Consider the following 15978-nt stretch of genomic DNA (forward strand, 5'->3'; position numbering starts at 1 on the left):
CATGCGGCTACCAATATGCATTGTTCTGGGTAACCCCACACTTTACACATACTTAGAGTCAGCCATGTTTATTTTATCTGAAGCAGTTTCTTCATCCTTAAATAGATCATCAAAAACTATTCAACAATACAGTTCCGGAGTCCAAACATTTCAATCAGTTATTGTTCACTCTTGGTAACAGCATATGAAACAACTCAGGATCTATAAACCTGATTAGGCCTCCCAACCCAAAGTGGTCAGGCATGAAGGAAATATACTTAAAACTATCATTATCATATTTAGCAGTGACGACAACTTACTTGTCAAAGCTGAATTGAGCCATTCTGGCGATGAAAGTTGCTTCTCCAACTACCTGAGCCATTCTGCCAAGTGCCTCTCCTGCTGCACATCTCAAAATGGGATTAGGATTGTCAAGGGCACCCATAACCAACGTCAGAGCAGATTTGCGGACTTCTTCTGGTCCTAATGTGCTTTTATTCTCAGCTAAACCCTATGTGAACAAATGGGAAAAAATATTTGACCAAAAGAAATAAAAGTATGTTTTGACATCGGTTGCTGAAATCAAGTTTAAAACAGTTTAAACTGATATTTTTACAAGAAGAGAATTCACTAATAAGACAGGCTATGTAATTTTTGAAATGATGTCTTATACACAGCTGGACATATCTTACAACTCACACCTTGAGAAAGGTGTTTAATTTCTACTTCTCTCCCTATTTTCCAAGGGTTTTTTCTTTTAAATAAGATTAAAATAATGTTTCATGTTAATACAAATGAAGAAACAAAATGAAGACTACACGAACACCCAACTCCTGTGGGGGAGGGATAGCTCAGTGGTTTGAGCATTGGCCTGCTAAACCCAGGGTTGTGAGTTCAATCCTTGAGGGGGCAAAATTAGTACTTGGTCCTGCTAGTGAAGGCAGGGGGCTGGACTCAATGACCTTTCAAGGTCCCTTCCAGTTCTAGGAGATAAGATATCTCCATTAATTTAATTTATACCACCAAAACAATATTCTGCTTCTGCCCCAAAAAGCAAAGCAACTAGTTTCCTCCAAAACCAACAGCAATCGCATTGCATGGTTCTTTGCTAATTGTTTTCCATGAGCCAGTTCCAACAATACAACTTGATGGGTTGGCTCCTCTCATAGACCAGACAGGCAAAGCAACAGCCAATGAGACACTGCAGTTTTCACACACTTAACTCCACCTCCTTCTATCACTCTCACTCCCCTGAGCCCCTCACCAGCACATCACGTGGAGAACTTCAGAACTGTAAGCTGAATCATTGTAAAAAACAACATAACTTCAGCATATGATAAATCAGCTCTTCATGATAGTGAAGGATAGTCTAGACATCTGCACTGTTGTCTCTAATATATATCATATGGCATGCTGCTTTCTGAAAGAGTATCTGGTGGTCTAGGTTTTAGGGACTTGTAGATATAATGACTAAGGGAAGAAGAGAAAGGGAAAAGAACTCCAGAAGTAAGCCCTGTGTCACAAAATCATGTATTTGTGACCAGACTGGAGGAAATCAGAAATTTTCCCTGCAACACTCAGGTAGTCAGACAGAGGAGAGTAACACTTTAATGGAGACTTTGCCCAGATGCTAGTGCTGGTTGGAGATCATGTTAGCTTGTCCCAGTCTACCAAACAAGTGATTCAGGTTCAACAGTTAGCCACTGATTCATAACTATAGTCTTGCAAATAGAAAAATCTGAACACTGACTGGAAAAACTGCTAGAGCAATATCCCTTGAAATGAGAAAAAAAAAGAAAATTAAGTCTCCCGGGAGAATTTTCTTCTGGTCTAAACTGACTTAAAATTGGTGGGTCCAGTTAGTCTCCAACAGTATTAAAGGGGACTAATAATCAATTTTGTCTTATCTGAAAAAGACCACATTTCCAATCAATGAACTTCTGGGGTCACTGTTAATGACCTGTGTGACGGGTTGGATCACAGAAACCCCCTTGGGAGCTGCCACCTGATGTGCAAAGACTACCCCTGCTTCTGTTTTCCCTGCCAGCTCAGGACTCCAGCACCCTGTCTTGCTGAACCAGACACTCCCGTCTGGCTCCAAACACAAACCCAGGGTCTGAATCACTTGTCCCAAAGCTGCAAGTTTACCTGAAAACAGCTCATAGAAGTGTGCTTGTCTTTAGCACTCAGATGCCCAACTCCCAATGGGGTCTAAACCCAGATAAATCCGTTTTACCCTGCATAAAGCTTATGCAGGGCAAACTCTTAAATTGTTCGCCCTCTATAACACTGAGAGAGAGATGCACAGTTGTTTGCTCCCCCAGGTATTAATACATACTCTGAGTAAATTACTAAATAAAAAGTGATTTTATTAAATACAGACAGTAGGATTTAAGTGGTTCAAAGTAGTAACAGACAGAACAAAGTAAGTCACAAGCAAAATAAAATAAAATGCGAAAATCTATGCCTAATCAAGCTGAATACAGATAATCTCACCCTCAGAGATGCTCCAGTAAGTTTTTCTCAGACTGGACACCTTCCAGGCCTGGGCACAATTATTTCCCCTGGTACAGCTCTTGTTCCAGCTCAGGTGGTAGCTAGGGGATTCTTCATGATGGCTCCTCTCTCTCTCTCTTCTGTTCCACCCCTTTATATATCTTTTGCATAAGGCGGGAACCCTTTGTCCCTCTGGGTTTCCACCCCCCCTCACTGGAAAAGCACCAGGTTAAAGATGGATTCCAGTTCAGGTGACATGATCACATGTCACTGCAAGACTTCATTACTCACTTGCCAGCACACACATATACAGGGAGACTCACAGGTAAACAGCCATCTGCAGACAATGGGAGTCATCAAGATTCCAAACCATCATTAATGGCCCACACTTTACATAATTACAATAGGCCCTCAGAGTTACATTTTATATTTCTAGTTTTAGATACAAGAGTGGTACATTTATACAAATCAGATGATCATACTCAGTAGATTATAAGCTTTGTAATGATACCTTACAAGAGACCTTTTGCATGAAGCATATCCCAGTTACGTTACATTCACTTATTACCGTATTTTCTCTAAAACTATCCCAGTTACATTATATTGACTTATTATCAAGTTTTTATAAAACCATATAGACTGCACAACGTCACAACCTGATGACACTGACTTTCATCTTCACGGAGTTCTGAGCAAAATCTATTCAGTACCAGGAGACAGAGGGCGTACACGGTCAGAGGAACAACAATGGTATGATTTCCCATCCCTCTGGCAAATAGGTTACTGGATGCTGAAGAGAATGAACTGACCTGATAGGCTGTGGCATCAAAATCAGTACACCACAATTTAAAGTGTGTGTGGTAGGGGGAGGAAATCTCAGCAGGAGAGGGCTAAAGTCAGCAAAGCAATCTGTTACCCGCAGGGAAAAAGTTTCAGGTTTACTAGGAGTGGACTGTCTGTAAGAAGTAGAAAAATCCTTACTTTGAAGACTGTTTATCTTCCAGTCTCTGCACCTGTGAAACGTGCCCCCAAGGAATCCCTCTTTGGAGTACCCTGTACTCCCACTGCTGCAGTCAACTACTTTGAAGAACTGTGAAAACAAGTGCTCTGTGAGAGCCTGGGGCAGAATGTCAGGGCTTGCAGAGTGGTCATAAGAAACTGGATGTAACATGACCACTGCATTAAGTGTATTCATGACTCTTCTCATCCTAATATTCCATGTGAAGGAGGGAAATGATCTTCTCAACAGAAAAGCAAAAATTAATGAGTTACAATTAAAAGTATTAATCTAAGGCTATGTCTACATTTTGAGCTAGGGGCATGATTCTCCTGCTCATGTGCACACACTTGCGCTAACTCGATGAGAATCATACCCCAGTTTGAAGTGTGAATATAGCCTAAAACAGGGGTGGGCAGACTTTTTGGCCCGAGGGCCACATCGGGGTTGCAAAACTGTATGGAGGGCCGGGTAGAGAAGGCTGTGCCTCCCCAAACAGTCTGGCCCCCGCCCCCTATCCAATCCCTCCCACTTCCCGCCCCCGACTGCCCCCCTCAGAACCTCCAGACCCATCCAACCCCCCCCCCCCTGCTCCTTGTCCCCTGACTGCCCCCTCCTGGGACCCCTACCCCTTATCCAACCCCCCCCGGGACCCCACCCCCATCCAACCCCCCCGCTCCATGACTGCCCCGACCCCTATCCACACCCCCAACAGGCCCCCCGGGACTCCCACGCTTATCCAACCCACCCTATTCCCCGTCCCGACCTCCCCCCCCGAACCTCTGCCCCATCCAACCGCCCTCTGCTTCCTGACTGTCTCCCAGGACTCCCTGCCCCTTATCCAACCCCCTCACTCCCCTCCCCCTTACCATGCCGCTCAGAGCAGCATGTCTGGCAGCCGCGCCGCCTGGCCGGAGCCAGACACGCTGCCGCGCTGCCCTGCAGGAGCACGCAGCCCCGCTGCCCAGAGTGCTTCCCGCGCGGGAGCGTGGTTGCGAGGGAGGAGGGACAGCAGCAGAGGGGTTGGGGGCTAGCCTCTCCGGCCGGGAGCTCAAGGGCCAGGCAGGATGGTCCTGCGGGCCCGCGGGCCAAAGTTTGCCCACCTCGGGCCTAAAAGGAAGAGGCTGCTGAACAAAAACCAAAGAGGGCCCACCAAAACAACCTGGCTGCTACAGTTGCTACTGACGTCCGTAAAGGCAGGATACAAACTGGGAAAGAGACACAAAAGGGCTGGAGCTAGCTGAATGGAAAGAGTTAAAATGGAAGTCTCATTTGGCATCCTACCTAATTCACAAGAGAGGGGAGTCAACCCATTAACCTGCATTGTCATTATGATGTCAAAAAAAAAAAAAAAAGATATACCAGTGTTACTGAATTAGAGTTAGCTTTACCTAGGACACCCAGGCAGGGGAGGCTCCCCTCACCACAGGATCAAACTCCATCAGACTGGAAAGCTGAAAATTTTAGGTGGTATGTCAGTGGGTTGCACTGCAACAGTCACTAAATTAAAGGACATTTTAGCTATATGAAGAAAATTTTGAAACTATTTTTCTTTTTCTAATCAAGGTAGCAGCAAAATCACATCTTAACACACTGGATGGGAGTGAAAATGCTGGATGACTGCAGCAGCCCGTTTGGTCCTCAAATATGTGAAGGACAAGGAATATACTATTACCACTCAGAAAAAGAATCAAGTCACTTTAGGAAAAACACCCTTCCCCCCAAATTATAGGCAGGGAAATAATATGTGATCATGTAGTTAAAGACAGTATCATAACACACATGCACAAAGGAGCCCAATTAAGAATGCACCGGCAACCTTAATTCTGGCTTTTCCTAACTTTTGAGTGCTTGATTTTGCAACCGTAGTAATGATCTTTTAATGTAGTTTTTGTGTTTAACATTATATATAAAAGTCTATAAATCTGAGAATTTTAGTATCTGTCAGTTACAAATTTTTACGCAGTTTTACCTTCAATGCGCTGAGAACAGCAGTGAAGATATTAAGCTGCACAGCTTGTTGGCGGACACCTTTAGCCTGTTTGACACATTCAGCAAAGTGATCCAACATTTGTAGCCTACAAAAGAACAATTAACATCATCACTAAGAGAGACACTCTTCCAAAAAACATACTGAAAAGACACTAAATTTTGCCTAAAGGGAAAAAGACCAATGCAAAAGAGGGGAAAAAAAAGTAGTAGAAGGGTTTAAACAAAGTCCTGTGAATTCTGCTATTTGGCTGCAGAATGTATTGGGCCCTATGAAAATCTTTCCCTGTCTCACCTGGTGGCCTGAGAACATGCTGCCAGGCAGAGGGGGTAAAGACCTCTGATTGGCTCTCTGCTGGCTCTGCCTTGAACTCAGCCACAAGCAAGAGATTGTCATTTCAGAAGAAATGATTGCTTAGAAGAAACAGCGACTGCAGACAGACTTTGCAGTATGACCAGAACCGTGGGGACAGGAGAGAAGAAAAATTCACTTGCCGCAATATCCTCCGCCTTAGAGACAATGCCGGGAATAAGGAGAGTGCAAAGTGTAATTCACATTCTCTCCTTCCACCTACATGCTGCTGAGAAATTAGAGGAGGGGAGGAGAATATGAACTGGCTTTGTGCCTCACCTTTCCCCTAGAGATGCCAGGAATAGAAGGGAATAGAGCCAGCAGGATCCCTATTCGGGTAGCAGTGGTTTGGCACGTAGGCTACAGAGTCTTTTCATTCAGATGCAGATAGACTTTGTCATAGTTATCCATGCCACTGCAAAGCTGAATTACTGCAAAGTGTTCTGCATGCTAATACACCTTAAATCAATTATAAAAATGACCTCACCACACATTAAGTTGAATTTTCAGGGCTGTAAACTAGGAAAAAAAATCTTTTACTTCTAACGTGAGTACATGTGATATGGAACCCACTGAGAGAACGGAACACCAGAAGTAGATTGACTTTTTGAGAGAACTATAATCCCATTAAATTAAAAAAGGAAAGACAACCATATACTGAATTGCACATTAACTTAGACCGACCTGTGTTTGTAAGAAACATGAGGAAAAACCACACCAAAGAGCGCCACAGAGGCATCAATGACTGATACTCCCAGGGGAAGGGGGCCAGGCACAGCTTCACCAGCTGGGATGCGCAAATAAATGGAAGACGGGTCATGCTCCAAAGCTCCACTTCCAGATGCACTGTTTGGCTGAAGCTACAAATAACCACAAGATATTAATACCTTCTAAATACATATTTGCACATACTTATACTGAACTAACCAAACTACATATGCAGCAACTTAAAACTACATTACTCACCAGCAGTTAGAATTCTCTAACTACACTCCTACATGCAATGCCAGGCAAATCCCAGAACGTTCAAAGCAGCTAACAGCTTGGTGTGAGCAGTCTCAGTCACCCTTGGTACAGCTGAGGTGGGTGAATTAAAGACAGTGACAAAATTTGGTTCTGACAGCTGCTCTGGAAGCAGTGAACACAAAGAGGTATTTCAGGGCAAAAGGTTAAATCGTCATTTCCTCAGCCTGTGCTAGAGGCGGAAAGGCAGCGTAAATCCTGTAACAACTCAAGGAGTAATGATTCCCCAAACAGATCAATTTGTGTTCTAGAAATTGACTTCTGTGACATAATATAAACATCTCTTTAAACTCACCCTCTTATCCAGGTATGCCATCAAACAGCAGCAACCATAAGTGAAAAAAAGGTGAACTTTCTCATATCAAGTATTTATTGTTATTTAAGTGATAAATAATGTATGAAATATAGTTTGAGGCTAGTGCTTCTGTTGTCTCCTGGGCAGGCAGATCAAACAGAAACTGAGTAGTCACTGAGACCTCTTCATGCCTCTTTATACAGTGCTTAGATTGTAGTTCCATGCAGGCAGTAGGATGCATGCAGCTCCAAACATTAAAAGCTTTGAACAGTGCTAGGTTTCATTGATCAGGACATGCAATTCCAAGACAAGGATGTATGGATGCAAGTATTGGAACGCAAATTTATAGAGAAGAGTGGGACAATAAAACAGACTGCTCACCCCAATAGCCTCAAAGGTGAGGAGGGTTAGCCTGGGCCAGCAAGGGAAAGAAGGTCCTTTCCCCTCCCACTCCACATGGGAGCTCAGCTTCCTTGTGGGCTTGAGAAGGGGGAGGAGGCATCCTAACTGACTTGGGCTTCCACTGTACCTTTCAATCCAGTCATTGCTTCCTGTGCACCCAAGGGGAGGGTTTATAAACCCTTACCTCCACCCAGTGTACCATTCTACTTCTGGGAGCAACAGATCCCCTTCCCCCTGAATATTAGGCTAGGGCTGGGTTTTGGGGGCAGCTGTGGGCATCATACTAGTCACCTTTTAGGGGCTGAGGAGTTTTTCCCACACTGCCAGATTGACCTGGACAGAGAGGTATTTTCACCTTCCCCTCAGCAGTCCAGGGACTATGTGGGCAGGTTAGGTTAATAGAGTTCATGTTGTCGCAACCTGACAGCATAAATGCTGGAACTAGGGTTTCTGGGGTGCTGCTGCAGCCCTAGGTTTGAAATGGTTTCCATTCATATACAGGGCTTACAGTTTGGTTCAATGGTTCTCAGCACCCCCACTATACAAACTGTTCCAGCGCCCCTGCCTGACAGATGCCTAAAACAGAGGAGTTGGGACCAGAATTACAGGAAACATATCCCCTAAAGGTGGGCAATGGAGCTGGGCCTCCTAACATCTGGTACAGTGAAGGATCAAGCCCCTTCCCCTTCCCCCCTTTAAACTTTGTACAAGAGGAAGCTATTGGAGTCCCAGCATTAATGTTGAGACCAGGATAAAAGTTTTGAGTGAAGAGAGGGGAGGGCACTGAGGACAGCTCTCTTCTAGGTGGCACTGATGACCCGTGCACTGGTTGAGTTATTGCCAGATAATTTCCCAGATGCATTTGACTAATAAAGTTGTGGCCTAGTTAAATAACATTCCCAGTGTCTTATCTTTCTTCCAGTGATGTCTGGCACAAAACACAACTGGACCAATGTTAAGAGTTGATTATCTGCAAAAATTCATTAAAAGGGTCTTCAAAAGAAAAATTTCCCCAATTATTTTATTTTTCACCTGCCTATAAATGTTTCCAATAGCCAAACAGATTTCCTTCAAAAATGTAAGAAGTTCCTCCTACTCCTAATAAGACTTTGTACGTCACCATCCAGATGGAAGGATATGATTTCACACTGTTGCTTTAAGAAGAAAAAAAAGTCCCTTTTTGGTATAACACTAGTTGCAATGTACATACTGTGACAACAGTTCCATTATAAATTCTGCTTCTTTTGCATTTTATAATACCTCAGCTGGGGGGAAAAAATTATGGGACTTATTGCTAAATCTAGAAAGATTTAATTCACCTTTTAAAAGCAAGGATAGTTGACTAACCACAACTTTATAAACTGTGCAATGATATTCTCTACTGATCTCTTTTTTATTTTATTTTTTTGGTAGCTAGTTTTACCAGAAATTTACACTGCATATGGCAGGCTTTAAAACCTGTAAAATCCTTTGAGACAAGCTTGGAAATCAGTAGAATTACACTGGTCTTCCAGATCCATAGTAAGAGTGCAGTTTCAGTTTTTAAGATTTTATTCAATAGAACCAAGGATAAGAGGAATTTTATTACTGATTTTTTTTGTTACCTGATCTTCAATTGATTTATGATCTGTTTCCTGCAGCCAAGAGCCAAGAAGAACACTGTCATCATAATGGCAAAGAGATCTAAGCAGCGATGTAGTTGTATTAGCAGAATTGTCTGTCAAAGTGAATTCTGCCACTAGCTCCCGAAGGAGTGCATTAAATGATCCTAGAAAACAGAACTGTACATTAAACCTAGTAATAATTCTTGGCTCTTCCATAGACTTCAAGGCATTTTACAAATGCAGGCAAGTAGCATTATTCTCATTTTACAGATGGAAAACTGAGGCAAAGAGCAGTAAACTTGATTAGCACAGAGTCAGTGGCAGACCTGCACACAGAACCCAGAAAGGACCCCTGACTCCAAAGCCCAGTGCCTCACCCAGTGCATCATGCTGGCTCCTACAAGATCAAGATCCCAATCTTGCAAACACTTATGCATATGAGTCCCACTGAGTTCACATAAAGTTACTCACATGCATAAGTATTTGCATGATCAGAGTCTATTTTTGTAAACATCATATTGCCACAGAAAACAAATGTACTATTGCTCTTTGCCCCATCTACTAATATTGATCTAATAGACTTGTTTCATAATGTAATATATTAGCATGTCTAAGCTTATTAAACTCTGAATTACTGACATGCAGAATGAAAAAAAAATAGAATACAAACAACTTCTTTTGGACCAGAAAATATGGCGCATTTGAAAAATACAAAATCATTTTAATGTTTGAGTGTATTTATTTCCTCAAGGACTGTGCGTACTTTCTAACATTTAGGGAATCTAAACTGAATAAATGATCCTTCATTAGAATTCTCTGAGAAAATTCACACACGTAAATAAGAAAATAAACATTTTGTCCTAAGTGCAGTTACATTTACATTTACAAGTTAGATGTCAACTTAATGACGCTAACCTTTTGAACACTTGAAATCAATATATTTTATACATCCACAGTTTGGATTGATTTAAATCAAAGCTGATTTTAATCAGCAAACAGGAAACACTAATTTAAATAACAGATTTTAATCTTGTTTTTCCATTTAAATTTTTAGTTATTTCTCCATTTGTGGGTGACCATTAAAGCATGCTGATTTGCAACTAAATATAAAACTTTTATACCAGATTTCTTTTTGCTAAGCAAGAGGATGTATACCTATACACATTCATGTAAGCAGTTATATATCTTAACTTACATTTTTCAGATTCCTAAATTTTACATTTTTTATTATCGTGAATGGTGCATTTACTTACTAGATGATTACTAATTTTTTACTTGTGATTTGCGTCAAGGTCTATTTGGATGGAAATTCAAATTCAACTAAATATGCATAATAACAGCATTTTAATTTGTATTTATGTATTTATTAGTAGTAGTTAAATAAGACTACCTTAAATGTGCAGGATACATAAGAAAAAAAGTTTATCAAATCATGTTTTGCATTTAATACTAACTGATTTATTAAACAAAGAATCTGTAATCAGAGAACTGCAGTGATTGTTTCTGGTCAACATGTCCTTCAAGATTTTAGAACTAGTAGATCTCATCCTTTCACACCTAGTTTCTATTCACAGAATGAAAGAGGAAAACAAGCTTTCCTGCTTTCCCAATTGGTTTCTTAACTTTGAATGAAGTAGTCATTGAACTAACCTAGCTGAATAAACAGAAATGAAGAAAATATTCACTCTGCACTGCAGAAAAGGCTGTCAAAAGTTGGTTTTACACTTCAGTAAACTCTGGTTCCACATGCTTAGCCAGTGACTTCCCCAGTTAAGTGGTTTGACTTTCTTTAAAACTTAAGCAGCAAACATGTACTGCTTAATATTATTTTTTAATTTAATTTAAATGATTGTAATAAATTATATAAATTTAGGCCTTAACATAATTTTTCAAAGTTTCAAATTTAATTTTAAATGTTTATTTAAAAAAATAAATCTGTATTTAATGTAAATTAAAGGATCCAATTTAAAGAAAAATATCCAATTTTAATTTTTAAGGTTTTTTTAACTATGGATTTTTATCCACTATGTATATCAATCTAGAACTGCATTAATGTTAAAGACTAGGAAACCATAAACTTAAAACCACGAAATGAATCTTTTCTCTATCCTTGGTGTATGAGCCTTAAGATATCATTCTGTATCTGCCTCTTTATATCAGTTTATTGTATTTGTTAAATAAAACATAAAATACTACAAACTAAAATTCTCCTAAAACTCTACAAATTGGAACTTTATCTTCTGTACATATACATTACATACACTGTATGTGTTGTGCTGTACTATGCAGTATACAAATTATGCATCTAAACTGATAATATAATATTTAAAATTCTAATACTATATTCTTCATCCTCTAGAGTTTCCATTTTTATCTTACTAATGTTATCTTTTATTTTGAAACAATGACATGGGATCTTCTTAGCCCTGTATTTGCACTGAAATCACAGAAATTCAATTGCTTTGTGTTAACAGAAATAATAAACCAAATACATATGGAAGATTTGTCACACCTTTGAACTCTTTTAACCATTAATTTAGATCTTAAATATTTAAGCTGTACTGTAAAGATTTTGAAACAATGATTTCTTTTCAACTGGCCTGGATCTAAGCCTTACCCACCAAAGAATCCATCAAAAGGCATAACTACACTTTCTTATTTGGTAACTCCCTTTAAAAATATATATTTATTTACCTTCATAAGTTTTTGGAGGTAACAAAGCCAAAATGTCATAAAGTCTTAAACGGACCATAGCTGCGCTAGCTTTAAGATGAGCTCCATGGGCTTTAATTACCGATGGAATGCTACAGTGTGAAAAAGAAGAGAGTTATGTACAATCAAGCATTAATTATGTTATGATATAGGGCATTTACGAATGTTTTTAAAGTAAGTGGTAGTTGAGATAACAGTACACTGCTCAGAAAACTATTCTGAATAAAGTTACTCAGATTATTAATTTGTTTTCAGAAGTAACAGTACTGAGAGCATCTTTAACCTCGTACAAATCAAAGAGCAGATCAAAATACATTAGTAAACTATTGCTACTTTAAATTTCTTTTTTTGTTTTGTTTTCCGTAATGTACATTTAAAACCTTTTCATCTATTGCATTGTATAATAGGCCACTTTTATTAACAAACTTCATTTTTACTTCTAATTTCTTGATGTTCTTATTCCTTGCGAAGGGACTAAGGAATCAAGAATTTATTGAGCTGGAAATCCAAAATCAAAAAGGGAGTTTAAAATGACGAAGCCAAGTCAATTGTTGTATGCAGTGTTGTTGTAGCCATGTCAGTCCCAAAATATTAGGAAGACAAGGTGGGTGAAGTAATATCTTTTATTGGACCAACTTCTATTGGTGAGAGAAAATCTTTCAAGCTTACATAGAGCTCTTTTTCTTCTTCTTTCCCAGACCTACCTTGTCTCTCTAAAGAGAAGTCAAAACAGGCCCCAAATATAAGTTATGTTTTGTAAAAGTTTATCACAAAAGAACAAAATAAGTGTTTTCATGAAATTAAAAAAAAAAAAAAAAATCTATCTTACTTCAAGAAAAAGAAATGAGCATTGCTCTGTGGGCAATCCAAGGACTGCAACATAAGGTCACAGTTTTACTTGTAGTTTCTCATGCTAACTAGAAATACAAGTGAAACTTACTGAACCAATTTCAATATCCAGGCTCAATGAAAAGTAAAACTCAGACCTGAAACAGGGACAACTTAGATTTTTTTTTTTCCATTTTGATAATGTAAGCCACTGTTTGTAATAGCAGCAAAGATTGTTTTAACAATGGCATTTTTAGCCTCAGACTGTCCCTTTAAAAATTATGCAGAAAGGAAGAGAATTTTAAAAGCTGTCTACTTACTGTGACATCATTGTCATGGCACATTCTATAGGTGTCATTAATTTTCTGATCACATCTTCAGTAAGGAGCTCAGGACAGTGAGCAACGAAACTCCTCATAGCTATCAATGTAAAACATTTCAGTCAAAGTTAAATTGCAATAGAAATGGAAATAAATTTCAGCAAGTAACCAAGCTACAGATGTTAACAGGATATCAAAAAAGAAAACGTTTAATCACATTTTAATTAACTCATAGGTCATAAAACAATTAGTAAGATTACACACTGAAAAAAATTAATTATGTAACAAGTTTTGTGCATGCTTTTTCAATTACTTTTTGATAGAAAGAGGTGAATTACAAATTCTCTGTATGAGTATGTTATTTGTGATGTTGAAATTAGCATACATCTAATGAAACAGGACATGAACTTTCACCACTTCTTTGTGATTCTTACCGCACAAAGCTCCAGCACGACCTTCCAATGTTACTTGCCAGGTAAAAGAGTCTCCTCGGGCTTTCTCTGCTTCTAGCTCCTTTAGAGAACGAGGAAATACATTTCGCCATAGCAGCAGCATCTTAGGTAGATGGTACCGAACAACTGAAGGACCTAGCCAAGGAAATGTTTATCTGAAATTGCAGCATCTAATTATAATGTTCAATATAATAAAAAATAAGGGTATTTCAATTTATTTTAGTTTATTTTAGTCTTAATAACTTAAGACTAAAATAAACTGCAACGCAATAGAGATTTCTGAATACAATTACTTTTTGCTGATTGCTTACTTTTTGCATTTCCTCCTGCTAGAACAATGAAAAATAAAGGTCATTCTCATTTTTAGGTTTAAAGTGCTGTAAATAAACTGCAAGGGTATTTTTATTTGTTGACTAACAACTGTTTTTATTAGAGAGACAAGATAGATGAGGCGTAGCTCGAAAGCATGTCTCTTTCACCAACAGAAGTTGGTCTAATAAAAGATTTTACCTCATCCACATTGTCAACTTAAATTTGCCCCCAAATTTAGCATTTGTATAAACAAGACTCTGCAGAACCTAAGGCTAATATATATGTTTCCATGAATTAAAATAACCAATAAAACAGTTGTTTGCAGTGTTGTTGTAGCTATATTGGTCCCAGGATATTAGAGAGACAATGTCCCTTTAAAAACCTGGATGTTTTTATAATAATATATTAGTGACTTCTACAACCAGTCTATATTTTTGTTTTTCATCGTATTCTCAGTTTGAGCAAGACATGTTCTTTTAACTAAGCTAAACTGTTCACATTACAAACAAACAAAGTTAATAACTACCAGTTAGTTTTTAAGTATCTAGCTTTAACGGTAAGTTTTTCAAAACGTATTAGAAAAAGTTCTGGAGGGCATAAAATCCACTGTTGCAAACTCTTTTTTTTTTTTTTTTAAAGAAAACAGAAAAAGTCCCCAGAAGGGCAACCAAGATAGTTCAATGTATTTCAAGGCTCACATATGACAACAAGTTTGCAAAACGCAGGATTACTTAGAGCAAAAAGAATAGACTTGAGAAAGAACCTGATTGAGAACAGTGAATAGATATCTGTCCCCTTTTCACCTTGTGTCATAATATAACTAGAAAATTGTTACTGGATCACTAAAATTCAAAGAGAGGATATTTAAAACCTCTCAGTGTATGATCAATTTGCAGAATGCAATGCCACAGAAGGTCAGAGTCAAATACTGGGTTGGATTTTAAAAAGACAACTAGATAATTAAGACCATTAAGATCTGTAGTTGTTCAGTTATAATTATTTATACTGTTCCACAAAGATGAGATACTGAGATGGGTAATCACATCTCATATTTATAAAAGCAATAAAGAATTCCTTCTGTCTGTATACAGCATTATATAATTAAGTAAGGCACATTAATTATGGAATGGGGTAGAGGGGGGTTGCCTTCCTCCAAGGCATCAGCTACTTGCTATTGCTAAATGCAGAACTAAACAGAAAAATGTGATCTGGTATGGTAAATCAGCTTATATAAAAGCATCAGTATACCACTCCAGTTTAACTTAAAAAGGGATAAATGAAAATTTAACTATTGAATTATGAACATGATGCTATACAAACAGAGTAATTTCCCCCCTAGAATAAATAATCTTGTGCTAGGTTTTTGATTGCTCCAGCACAAAGTGTATTTACCACAACAGATGCATTACAAATGCTGGACAAGAATTAAAACAATATAACTAAAATAAAAAGCAACTACTAGTACAAACCTAAAGTCATAAGCGCACCAAGTAAAAGCCACCCAGCTTGAGTGCGCTGTAAGGACAGTCTGCTATTTTGAGCAGCAGTTCGTAACAGATCCTCAGCAATACTGACTACCATCTGCAACAACAGGATAAAGAGTAATAGATTTCAAATATAAGTTAAATCGGCTAAGGAAGCTGCCACAAAGTAACCTATTACACATGCTCTACTGCAGGGGTAGGCAACCTGCGGCACACAAGCTGATTTTCAGTGGCACTCACACTGCCTGGGTCCTGGCCACCGATCTGGGGGGGCTCAGCATTTTAATTTAATTTTAAATGAAGCTTCTTAAACATTTTAAAACCCTTATTTACTTTACATACAACAATAGTTTAGTTATATATTATAGACTTATAGAAAGAGACCTTCTAAAAACGTTAAAATGTATGACTGGCACGCGAAACCTTAAATTAGAGTGAATAAATGAAGACTCGGCACACCACTTCTGAAAGGTTGCCTACCCCTGCTCTACTGTATGTTAAAATGTTCTCAAATAAACAATCTAACATTTTGTAAAGACCAGATTACTTTTTAGGCAGGTTATCTACTCCTATGTATGTGCAATGCTGATACAGTCAACTTGTCTGTGTTATCAATTGATTCTTGAAACAGAATTTAATGAAATCACAACGAGAAAACAAAGCTGTGAAACAATAACTAAAAGCACACAAAAAATGACTTTTGTTCTTTATCAGTCATTAGTTAGGTTTCAAC

At 38.6% G+C, this 15978-nt stretch overlaps 1 protein-coding gene across 1 annotated transcript in view; it reads right to left on the reverse strand.

The window, feature by feature from the left end:
* HEATR5B (HEAT repeat containing 5B) overlaps positions 1–15978 on the reverse strand; it is a 93154-nt gene that overhangs the window by 52050 nt on the left and 25126 nt on the right. Inside the window, exons 11-18 of the mRNA XM_065400371.1 lie at positions 15231–15342; positions 13432–13584; positions 12998–13097; positions 11832–11941; positions 9138–9301; positions 6498–6673; positions 5445–5550; positions 300–490 (exon numbers count right to left, since the gene is read on the reverse strand). Of these exons, the coding sequence (XP_065256443.1) occupies positions 300–490; positions 5445–5550; positions 6498–6673; positions 9138–9301; positions 11832–11941; positions 12998–13097; positions 13432–13584; positions 15231–15342 (1112 nt within the window). The remainder of the gene's footprint in view (positions 1–299; positions 491–5444; positions 5551–6497; positions 6674–9137; positions 9302–11831; positions 11942–12997; positions 13098–13431; positions 13585–15230; positions 15343–15978) is intronic.

Source organism: Emys orbicularis, chromosome 3 (genome assembly GCF_028017835.1).
Source record: "Emys orbicularis isolate rEmyOrb1 chromosome 3, rEmyOrb1.hap1, whole genome shotgun sequence".
NCBI lineage: Eukaryota > Metazoa > Chordata > Testudines > Emydidae > Emys > Emys orbicularis.